We start from the raw sequence: 12,148 nt of genomic DNA, 5'->3' as shown, positions 1-12,148 counted from the left end.
TGAATACATGGAATAAGAATATTCAACTGACTCTGACAGAACAATAGGAAAAAGCCTGGAAGTGAGCAGCCGAAGAAAGTTTAAGCAACGTTTTTGTTGTGGGAGATGGTAGTGAACAAACCTCCCCACTACGAAGGGTTTTTTCCAGGAAGTGTGGGCTGTGACAATCTTGCATGCTTTAACTATCTTGAGTCGCGTGTTACCAGGGACAGTTCTTATGCTGCTCATGACTACAACTTTTGAAGAGGAAGCCTCAGCAACGTGAATACAGAATGAATGAACCTTATGCCCCAACGACACCTAGACCTACGAGTACCCGCTCATCAATCAGCATGAAAATTTTGATATGCTTTCTTAGTGTATTTATTGTAGCACAGACTATTGGGACTGCACTGTTTTGCTTATATTTTCACATGCAGTTGGACAAGGTAAGATTAGTAGTAGGACTGTGTTAACTGGACCAGTACTAAAATGATTTACTTTCAGCACAGAGAAAACTGTTGAACAAAGATGAATAATGATGCAAAAGCTGTTAATAATTTTCTTATATAGAAGTGGCATGTATTGCATACATTTTCTTGTTTGGGTCTTAATCTGCCACTTGCTGAAGAAAAAAGATATGTTTAAATTATATAAAGTTCACAGACTTGAATATTTGTACAGAAGATATATTTTGCTAATGAATCATGCAATTAATAAAAGAATTCTGGATCAGCAAAGCGAAGTGTAAATTATATCAAAACAAGTGTATTTGATCAGGTTAAATTCAGAGATGACAGAAAGTATTGCGTTCAAGTCAGTGTGAACACCGTGAATGATGATTCCATGCTCTTTGGGAGTAAATGGATACCTTTTAATTTGTGATAGTATTTAAGACCCAGTTGTATTATGATTTATAGTGACACTTAGAAAGAGAGAGTAATGCCAAAAGCGAATTTTTATGTAAAAGTTTTAGAGTCAGTTTCACTTTACAAATCTTTATACATTAAGAAAAAAAGAGTAGACTTATTTTTAAATAGACACAATCCAAATGGTTTTGCCTTATGCTTCTGAGAATGTTTATTAAAGAATTTGAAATGTAAAAGCTGTTTTCAATGTTGCTGTTGCTCCAGTGGTGGATAAGCCATCTAACGCCACCTTATTTAAAACTAAGTTTTACTCAAACAGCAGCGAAGAGATATAGCAGGAAAGCCAATTAAAATATATATAGAATCAAATGTGTTCAACTTAAACAGTGCAAAAGAATGTTTTTCTTAGTGAAATGTAAAAAAATAATCATTTTAGGTTCACATTCATAATTGAAATGTTAATGAGTGTGGAGTATTCAGTTTGCATATATATGAAGTGTAGAACTGGGCTTCAAAAGTGTAAGTGCGAATGGGGTGTTAGCTATAGCTGTGTTGGTCTAAGGATATAGGCAAACAGGTTATTTGGATAAATGTGACATCTTTTATATTATATCTTTTATTAGACCAATAGTTGGTGTTAGAAGATATCACATTTGCCCAAAGAACCTTGTCTGCCTAAGTGCAACTGGGGAATTAGTCTGTGAGAATCACAGTGGTACAACATTCATACTGGTTTGCAAAATCCTTGTTCTCCTCCAGTTGCACCTTTCTGCCATTTGGCGCTACCAGTAGTATATCTATGGGGGTGTCCAGGTCACCATCCCTGGGTGCTGACTGGAGGGGTGAGGGACAAAAAAAGAGCAACTATTGTGCTTCTGGCCTCACTGTTGGCAACTCCATGTGCCATCACCATCTATAGGGCACTAAATAGCCATTACACCTGCAGACACGATTCAAAGTGAGAGCAGGAGTCAAAGTCTGTCCAGTGGATGGAATGACTGGTTACTGCTGCAGCAATAGAAAATGTCACTTTCCCAAAATTAACAGCATCAACTGGTTTGGTTTTAAAGAAGATGATAATTAGAGGTTGTAGGAAGTTTTTGGCTTTTTAAAAATCTGACTCTACCATTTTACTGTGAACAGCCTGACCTGTAGACTCTCCACTGATGCAGACCTTAGGGAACCTGCTTGGTTTTCAACAGTTTTAACCCCATTTTTTTAAATTAAATTTTGTGATTTTTTTGGGACAAAAAAGTTTCAAAATGACAACTCATTAAAGTTTAGTTTCTAAACATTCTAAAGAAATGATAGAGCTTCCATTTTTTCACATTTTCTGTCTGAAGCTATTACCGAATTTGACCGCAGTTCACAACTAATTTCAGTCTCCTCAAAACCATATTTTTTGGCAAATAAACTCTCCACTAAAAAGAATTTGCCCTGTCCTGGTTATGAGCAGCATCTTTGATTTCACTGGGACAAACTAATTAGAGCAGGTACAGATCCACGTGAGTACCGGCCAGAGATCAAGCCTTTAATGACTGGTCCAGATTTCTGAGCCGATATCTGTTGTCAAGGTGATGCATGTCCTACCTTTTCAAAGGGGGGAGGAGTGGAATGTAATGTGAATTAATACTAAAGACCTGACAGTAGGTTTCACTTGTTGTTGCACAGTTCAGGTAGAAATATGTTGTGAGGTTTAGCCTCCCAGATGCGATGTGAGCAAAATTCCCATTGAAGTGCAAGAGAATTTTGTCTGGGTCTGGACGTCAAGTCATCAAGAGATGTGGGATGGGGGGCTTACCCATTTGTGAATTATCATTTCAGAATAAGGTTTGCCTGTTTTCCTTTGTCACCTGGCCACTCTCCCACTAGCATTCCTTTTACCCTTTCTGTCATCTCGCTTGCAGCTGAAAGATGGGATGAGCTTAAATGAAGATTTCTTATTCCTGAGAAGATTACACGAATGTCAGAAACCAGAAGGTGTGGAATCTTCATTACTGGACTGTAAGAAGATTACAGACAGGTTGAAGCATCTGCTAATGAAGGTAAGAGGCTGGGTCTACACAGGTGCACACACCCGTACACAGTCTTACAAGCTTTATTTAAAAAGCAACTTTGGTGTGCTTTTACATCCTAGGCCAGATTTCAGTCTTAGTTAAATGGAAGTTAAATGGAGACTAACTCCTCTGAAGTCAATGGAATTGCTCTTTTGCAACTGTCGCTAGAATCTGGAAGCCTGATCCTGCCAGCACAACCGCTACCAATCACACGGTGGAAACAAAGGTATAAGGAAATCCTTGTTTGCACTGGCGCTCAGGAATTAGCATAACTGAGGGGAAGCAAGCAGGGCAGCAGCCCTGGGTGCCGCTTTTGTAAGGGGGTGCAAAAGCAGCAGTTGCCGCAGCAGTGTGTGATTGCGCAGCTGCATTCAGCACAACGGGAGCTGGTGCTGCCCAGTGTCTGAGCTCAGGCACTTTCTCTTTAGAACCGAAGCTCCAGAAGGCCGGACTCCGTGTCTCTGATATTAAATATCATGCACAGAAAGCCAAAACACCTAACGCATCATAATTGTCATCATGCAGCAAGATAAGTTATCTATTACGATATCTATAATGCATCATCCTAAAAAGCATAGATGATAAGATTCTAGGTCACTGTGAACCCATTTTCACAACATTTTCTCTTTTCAAAGATTAAAACAAGTTATATCATATAACAAAAATCTCTTTGTTTAACAAACAAGGCCTGAGTTCTTCAAAGAGTACACAGGGCTTTGATGACAACTTCCATTGGCTTCTGGGGAGAGCAATAGAGAGAAATGAAGCTGACTTGCAGTTTGTACACCAAACTGGAGAGCAAGCTCCCTGTGTGGACTGATGGCAGGATCTGGCCCTGTGACTAATCAGTAACCCCAAAAGGCTGATTCTCTGATGTATGCCACCTTGCAAAATCTGACACCTCTACACAGTGGGTGTCAAATGCTAACTGGTTTGATATTAGATAGGATTTTTACACCCACTTTGCCCAAATGTCAAAGAGTATGTGGGTTGTAAGGCAGGGTAGAGTCAGGCCTGGATGCTGTGGTCATAGTGAGGGCAGAGGTGCAGCATCTCTTGACAGCTTGAAAAGACAATGTGCTCTGCAAATACAGGAGGAACAGAAGGCAGCAGCTCCTCCAGGTGCAAGGAAACAGAGCACAAGCTGCATGAGAAAATACAATCTGACATAGGCTCTTGGTTTCACATAGTCCTAGACTTGCATCAGAAAGTGTAGCACCATTACTTCTAATCAGCGTTCCACAGACAGGTTTGAGCTATCTTGTGGCACCAAATGGCTCATAATGGCTGCAAGGATGTGCTTCATCAGATAGTAGTTTGTTGGGTTTTTTAAAAAAAGGGACTTACATGAGCTCTTATGCAAAGATCATGAACTCAAGTTCGCCAGTGAGTTCAATCTCAGTATTCTCTGTGACTGAAGACAGCCAAACCTAAATTGGTGTCAAACCTGGGAGAAGGAGCCCTCAATCTCTGTGTCCCTTGGAATCATGGTTATCATGATGTTTACTGTACTCAAGATATCTGGTGTTTTGATATTCTTGTCTGCCTTAAGTGAAAATCCTTGGGGTATGCACCCCCGAGGACCTGACCTAACCTCCATCAAAGTCAGTGGGAGTCATTCTTAAAGCTTTGGATCAGAGTCTAGCTGATGAGGTCTATTGTTACTGAACTTGGCCAGCCTCTACAAGTTCCTAATACCCTCTAGGCGTGTAAGAAATGATGGAGTCTGGCATTGCAACAATGTGCACTGGCCTTCCAGAAGAGCTTTGGTCTGATGATGCACATTTTTTAATTGCCCTGAATACTCTTTTCATATATATATATTTCTTTTTGGTTTGCAAATAAACTTTTTCAGTCAGAGCATCTTAATTGTGGAAAACGTGACATCAAAGACTCTTTAAACTGCAAGCTACAAATGGAAAGTCAAAACTCTGCTGTGCGTATGATATTATCAAAGCTATTTTCACAAGTTATGTAGTTATACGTGCCCTGTAACTAAGAGCTTGGGGCCAAATTGTGCCTTCATTTATACCTGCTGAGTTGTGTGTGTCTGCACTGGAAGAAATGAGGGCAGGCAGAATTAGATCTTAAATAACTGCTCTACCAAAGCAATGAAGATGAGTTCCTGCATTGCAGGAAAGAAAAGATTTCAGCATATGAGATATGAAAATGGGAACGCACTCATTTTCTTTCTTCTCTCTCAAATATTTAACTTCTACCTGTACCACAGAAACACTGAAGGTGTATGTAGGTACCAGAATGAGCAGAGAGGATTATGTGCAGTAAAAATGTTTATCAAATCCTTTTATTTAGAGCTTGTCAAGCTATAATAGGCTTTTATAATGTCAGTCACTTTCAATGGATCGATATTGGAATCACAGGCATTGCACTACATCTCCGTGTATTATGACTTTCCTTACATGGTAACTGATAACTCTAAGGCTGGCATTATGATACCTGTGATTATGATACAGGCAGTGCACGATGACACCTGTGAGGTACAGAACATTACTTAAACATTGAGTTTTCAATCAGTGAATCTCTGTATAACATCTTTTCTACTATCCTTGTTTTAGGAGGACAACACCAAAAAAGACACTGAAACATATGAAAAGCTGAAAGGTATGTTCTAGATGTTTGGGGCAAACTTTTTGCTACTGGGGAATTAAATCAGTCTGGAGACATATTTTTCTTTGCATCATTGCAAACCAAGGGGGTTGCACAGGGAACTACATAATGAGATATGCTGCATTTGGGGCCTGACCTTGGCAAAAAGCACATTGATCAGCCTTTGGTTTCTAATGGTATTTTAAAGGTCCAGAGTCCATATCTTAATGCCTTTGTCAACTGTTAGCTTTCACGTGTCATTTGAAACAAGGTTAGAGGTTTTGCTTTGCTTATTGCCTAGGTTTTTCAGAGCTATTGTGGCATGATGACAGGAGGTAGAAGAATATCTGGCAATAGTCTGGAGAAGGATAAAATATCAGAGGAATAAAAGAGCATGTACAGAAACCTGCCAAGTGGGGAATTGCTAGGTCTACTATCATATAAGCCAGTAATGAACACTGTAGTGTTTGCCTGAGTGACTGGCATCTAGGTCTGAGCAGACAGGTTAAGTCAGCACAGGTGTGAACAGCCACATGTAAAGGCATGTTCGAGCTAGTTTCTCCACCGGTGCTACCCCTGCCTGTGACACTAAAACTTCTGGCAGCAAGTCTCACAGTTCTTTGTGTTGCAGTAAGCTGAGCTGGGCTGTGATCCTCGTCTAGTGAAACATGGGAGAATGTGTTTGTCCTTCTGGTCACACAAGAGAGGAGTAGTGTGGGATTATCCACAAATGAGTGGATTTAATTTATGCCCTCACTGCAAAGGGGTGGGATTTGACCCTCAGGGAAAGTAGAACCTCTAACCCATGTCCTAAGCAGAGTTAACTAGCTTTGAATGAAAGTACTCATAAACTCAGGAGAGAAGGGGTTTTATGTGTAGTTGAGAATGCAGCTAGGGCTAATATCCAAGAAAAATCCTGGGCTAACTCTGCAGTGAAGACATATCCAGCCACCCTCATCTTGGGATGAACATATTCCAGCCTAGCCACAGCAGAAGACAGCACCCCACCTTTGAGTGGGATCAGTTTCAATTCCTCTGCTGTCATCCACCTGGGATCAATCTGGCAATTTATCTTCCTCAGCCTTAATCTTCATGGCTCTCTGAAGTCAGGAACATTGTTATTTAAGACCTTTTGTCCTACCTTGCATTTGAAATTTGCTGAGACCTCTCCACTGCCGATGTCTAGAAGACATCCTTCAGATGCCTGCAGCAGGACATTCTCTGTTAAAAGTCCCCATTTTTGTGTGCCTGTTGGAGCATGAGTTTGCATTCAAATGCATGCTGCTCCATCAGATTAGCTCTGGTCCTGCAGGGATCTGCTTACTGCAGCATACGAGACTTGGCTTGTGTTGGATTTATCAGGGCAATGTCAGGGATAAGAGATTTTTAAATCAGTTCTGGTCCTTGCATCCGTTAACATAATTATAGTGCAATACAGCATCTAGTGTGGTCTCAGGTAGAGAACAAGAATTAAAACATCAATTAATCACTGGTTTTGTTTAGTTGCAGATGTCAGGAGGCACCCAGTTGCAGCTCACCTGGCAGGAATTAAGAAGGGCAACAAATCAGTACCAGGTAAGAAAGCTTCCTTCTCAGATCACATTCACAAATGGGGCCATGTATTATATGAATAATGCCATCATGGAGTTTAGTAACACCAAAAACCAAACCTGATAACAAACATTTTTTTCTTTTCTCAAGGCTAGTGTTCTATTCTTAAGCATATATTTCCTAGAAATAAAAAAACAGTGCCTGATTTTTAAGGTATATTTTTAGTGAAATGAAAATGGTTTAGTTTTTTCCCCCTAATGGAACCAATCTTTCATCTCCCAGCTAAAGTCAAAGGAAGATAAATTGAATCTTGCAATCCTATAACACTCAGGGGTCCTGTTGCAGTCCATACTTTAAAGGGATGCAGGATGGACTGGCTGTAGAGGAGTGTGTGAGAGAGAGCTGTGGGTGTAATTTTCCTAAAGCTATTTTTGTTTCCCTTTTTAGAAGAAAACCTGCCATGGGCAGTGTGGCATTACTGTAGAATTGCCTCTCTTAGCTGTGGGAGAAAAGGTTCAAAACTGCTTAAGTAAAGGGGGATGGGTAATATGAATCATCATATGCAGACTTCAAAGGAGCTTATACTGAAGTGCAAGAGAAAAATATTAATATCCTGCAAACCCTTAGTCACAGGTCGGCTCTTGCAGACCCTGAATGGCCTCAAGAGGTATCTTTATGCTACCCTTGTCTCCTAAAATTTCCCAGTAGTGGTAGCAACAGTTAGAGTATTGATTAGACCAAGCTGTGTTGGCTGGTGACTTTTTGTCCTCACTATACCTATAGATCACCATATAAATCATAATTGCTTGGGGCAGGGCTCAACTGTCTTTTGAAACCACTCAGCTGGGACCATTTTCATTGCCATTTTAGCTGCTTTCACACTAGCCATAAGTTAATTTCCTAGTGTGTCCCTGACCAAGGTGACACCCTGCAAATGGAAAAATAAAAGGAATTACTCAAATGAGTAAGAGCTTGAAGATGATACCTTCAATCTTGTAAAGATCTCCCCACTTGGGCCTATTTTAATTGACTCTGGAGCAAATACCAGTAAATAGCATTGCTCTTTCCATCTGTGATGCTGCAACTTTCTCAGGTTTCAGCTTACCTCAGAGCTCAGCAGCACATGTGGAAAACTTAGATAAAATCGCAGAAGTAAGAAAGTCACTGAATGAACGTGCTCCTTAGGAGATATTTTGTTGAGATTAGAATGCAAAGCGAAAACTCACGTAAATTAAATGGTATCCTGGACAGTGGGGGAGAAAAGAAAACCATCCACTGTCCTAGAAATACATAGGTGGTATGCTTAACTATTCCTTCACTAGTGGATCTTCTTAGGAAGTGATGATGTCCCCAGCCAGCTACCATTGAAATGAATAGGATTTCAGTGAGGGTAGGGTTGGATAATTGTGTATTACTGTCAGAGCCCAGAGTTCATTCCCTTGAGTATTTAATGCTCTGCCTCGCCCATCTAGCTTCAGCACCTGCCGTTTGACATATAGCACACACAAAACAACCCAGCCTGGCATGCGGCAGAGATTGGTAGTGGAGGTTTGTGTTTTGCCACAAGACCATTTTTGTTTTGTGTGTTGTCAAGCTCTGAGGCACTCGCTGCAAATATAGATTGAAACTTCCAGCCACTTTATTTTTATACATCCTCACTTCATTCTCACCTCCTTTGGCGACTGGAGGAGAACAAGTGCAGGAGGAGCACGATAGCGAGCACCGCTCGCGTGCCAGAAACAGATAAAAGTACTGGGTTGAAGAACCCACATTTTTAATATGAAATCATCATTCATTACAGAGAGGTCCTGATGTCCCTGAGTCAGACCAGTATGCAGCTCCTGTACAAGGCAGTGAGAGTTGTGTTTCAGTATCTGCAATACACCTTGGACTGTGTGGGCTTCAAAGAACCCATGCCTACTTATGCTAACCTGGTTTTTTGTATTTACTATTTGCAAGGATATTATAGCCCGTGTGATGGTGGTGAAATACAATGCCACCTGGTCAATTAGAGGGAGCAGTCCAGGATTAGAAACCCCACAAAAAAGCCCTTTCTTCCCTTTCCCTGCAGAGCAGGGACTGAGGGGCTGCAGACAACCTCTGCTTCAATAAGATGACAATCTAAATGGATGAGAGGGACACAGGGTGGGAATAATCCCATTGAGGTTAAACTTCCAACTAGTGTTTTTCCTTTTAATGCAATTCCTGACTTGCCAGGCTCAATGGTGATATTTTTCCCTCCGCAGTTTTAGAGTGGAAGACAACTGGGTATGCCCCTACGAACGACTTGATATCCTACAAAGAAGGGAAGCTGAAGGTGAAGAAAGCAGGGGTTTATTACATCTATGCCCAAGTCAGCTTCTGCACCAAGCCAGTACCTCAGGCACCATTTACCGTGTATATTTATTTGCACCTGCCTTTGGAATCAGATCGGCTCTTGTTAAACGGACTAAATACACACAGCTCATCAGACTTGTACTGTGGCCTCCAGTCCACTCACGTGGGAGGTGTATTTGAACTCCGGCAAGGTGACGTGGTATTTGTTAACGTGACAGATTCAACTCTCGTGAACTACAATCATGGAAGCACATACTTTGGTATGTTTAATCTTAACTGAAAGGAGATCTGCCGTGAAGAACAGATCTGCAGTTGTCACTGCACAGGAAGTCCTAACCCGACTTTGTTGAACAAAGTGGCTTCTCCTGGTTTCCAGTATTTATATTCCTCTGCATCTTTAGTTTTCTTGTTTCTAGATTTGTATATTTTGTTATTTATTAATGGGACAGAACAAGCCCTTAGAAGAAAAATGGAACAAAGTTTGGAGCTGTTATTCTGTGCACTTTGTTCTCACCTTTTCACTGGGGAAGATCTGTACGTGTCTGTATCATATGTATTTAAGCTTTCCACACCGTGTGTGTGTTACCATTTGTCTGACAGGGTGGATGTCTCGATTAATGTCATATAAGCTTACTTAGTGGACAGTAATACTGGTGTTTCTTCCCAAATAATGTTACATGTCTCAAGGGACTCTTATCAAGATGTATTTTTGTCTCCATCTGCATATAAAATGAGAATGGAAAAACCTTAAGAGGCTTAGGAACATCTTCTCTGTAAAGCACGCAGTCAGCAAAATGTGTTCCTTATGTGGTAGCTGATGATGATGATGCATGTTTGCCATATAAGCTGGGTATTTCGTCAGAAGTATTCCTCTTTTCCACCCATAGGCGTGTATAATACCCAATCAGCAGAGTCTCTCGCACCTTTGAACATAACATGGCATTTGCTCAGGCATGCTCACGCTGGGTGAAATGCAGGCTGTAGTGGAGGGGTAGTACAGACCTCTCAGGACAGGGATTTCTTGAGACCTATGCAGCCATCTGCCCAGTGAACCTCACCCACTAGCCTAGACTGTCCTCCCGCTACTCCTGTGCAGAAAAGGAAGTCTCTTACTTTTATCCTTCTTCTCCATGCCCCGTGAAGGACCCTCCTCCGTGACTCCTGGTTCCATGCTAGGAAGAAGAGTGAAAAGGCAGAGGACAGGAATCAGGCACATTTATGCCTTTTCCAGTCCTATGAAAAAATCCCAGTTGTCTCCTTTGTTATGTGGAGCATGCACTTGGTGTCCTGGAGCTACCACAGCCAGGGAGAATGGTAGAATAGCATCGCTAAAGCTATAAAACAGGTGTGCAGAGCGAGGGACTCTGCAACCAGGCCCCATAGCGTTTTGGATGTGGAAAATATATAGGAAAGTCCCCGCTGAAATTTTCTACTCCGGACCCTTAGTCCCATGGGCTTGACTCAGGGAACTCCAGGGTATAAGGACATTTACATAGCACCTTTATCCAGAGATCCCAACTGTTTGAGAGATTTTCTGGGGTATTTGCTTGAGTAGTATATAGTCATGGAAGTAGTTTTGGGGAAGTCTATAGGCTTGTTCAAGCAAGGGTTGTAGGACAGGGCATGAGAGCTTTCACTGAGTAAAGACTATATGGGATTAATCTCTGTATTATACTTGGGTTGCTGGTCCAATTCCAAAGTGTCTTCTCTGAGGTGGAAAGCAGTAAACATGGACTGTATAAATACCACCATCCTGAAAATATAAGACCTGATTCTTCACCTACTGAAATCAAGGGGAGCTGTGCTCAGACTTTGCCCGTCTAATCTTACAGTAATTTAATGTGTAGTTTGTTGGCTGTTATCTGAAATGCATAACTTTATTAGAGAACGGAGTCAGAGAAATGTTCTTGTTTGATGCATTGTATAAAAAATTATTTATTTAACTAAAACTGTATTATATTGATGAACAAAAGGGAGGGAATAACTGAAAGTTGCATTGAAAACTAGGAAAAAATTGCATTGAAAACTATGAAAAGGTGTGAAAAGACTAAACGTGGTTGTACTTCTGCAATAATACTCGTTGCGCATGATTGAATGTTTAAATCTGAAGTGTTAAGGAGGATGTGCTGTGTTGCTTACGTACCACGGTGCAACACGGAGGTATTTTGCAGCCTGGCTACAACAGTTGGTCTAGAAATCTGTACACTGTAGTGCTACAAATAACATGCCCTATATAAATTAACAAATAAAATGTCATTTTATACAGTTTTAATACTGGCTGTATATTTTTCTTTTCAAATATGAGGTCTGAGTTTGTCACTCTGGCGGGATCTATCACAGGGTCTATTCTGTTGCTTGTCGCTGCAGTATCCTATAACATATGATGGATTACTATATACATTTTCCTATCTGCAAAATGCTCTTGAAATATGAGGAGGATTTGTCCTGTCCTGTGTAACTGTACATATATGCATAATATATAACTTGTGCAGCTATATAGCCTTTTCTCCTTTTTTTGTGCAAAATGTTCTTTTCCTACTACAATTATTTTTCCTTTGGCTAGCTTGGATTTGTTGTCAGCCGCAGAGACGTCGTTCTGTGGTTTAACTGGGTGCCAAAACCACCTACAGCATCAGGCTTATTCCACAATGTCTCTTGCTTGATGTTGTAAGGGAACAATTCAATATTTGGGCCCTTTTAACAACTTGATAACAAGATCCATCAAGGTTCAAATCAATGAGATTTAGG

At 40.9% G+C, this 12,148-nt stretch overlaps 1 protein-coding gene across 1 annotated transcript; it reads left to right on the top strand.

Moving 5' to 3' along the window:
* Nucleotides 1-229: 229 nt before the first annotated feature.
* CD40LG (CD40 ligand) lies at nucleotides 230-11,789 on the top strand. Its single transcript, XM_059733127.1, has 7 exons — nucleotides 230-428; nucleotides 2,756-2,893; nucleotides 5,482-5,527; nucleotides 5,814-5,847; nucleotides 6,054-6,142; nucleotides 7,016-7,087; nucleotides 9,310-11,789. Exons 1-7 carry the CDS (start codon nucleotides 273-275, stop codon nucleotides 9,678-9,680), a joined length of 906 nt encoding a protein of 301 aa, XP_059589110.1. The 5' UTR covers nucleotides 230-272; the 3' UTR covers nucleotides 9,681-11,789.
* Nucleotides 11,790-12,148: the final 359 nt, after the last annotated feature.

The sequence above is a fragment of the Alligator mississippiensis genome, chromosome 8 (genome assembly GCF_030867095.1).
Source record: "Alligator mississippiensis isolate rAllMis1 chromosome 8, rAllMis1, whole genome shotgun sequence".
In the NCBI taxonomy this organism is placed as follows: domain Eukaryota; kingdom Metazoa; phylum Chordata; order Crocodylia; family Alligatoridae; genus Alligator; species Alligator mississippiensis.
This window is presented reverse-complemented; position numbering and strand designations above follow the sequence as displayed.

Bases quoted from the DNA above. Each gene is read 5' to 3' on its own strand.
- CD40LG (XM_059733127.1), top strand. From the start codon at position 273: ATGAATGAACCTTATGCCCCAACGACACCTAGACCTACGAGTACCCGC. The intron at 5,528-5,813 runs GTATGTTCTAGA...CTTATTGCCTAG, and splicing joins AACATATGAAAAGCTGAAAG to GTTTTTCAGAGCTATTGTGG. The intron at 7,088-9,309 runs GTAAGAAAGCTT...TTCCCTCCGCAG, and splicing joins GGGCAACAAATCAGTACCAG to TTTTAGAGTGGAAGACAACT.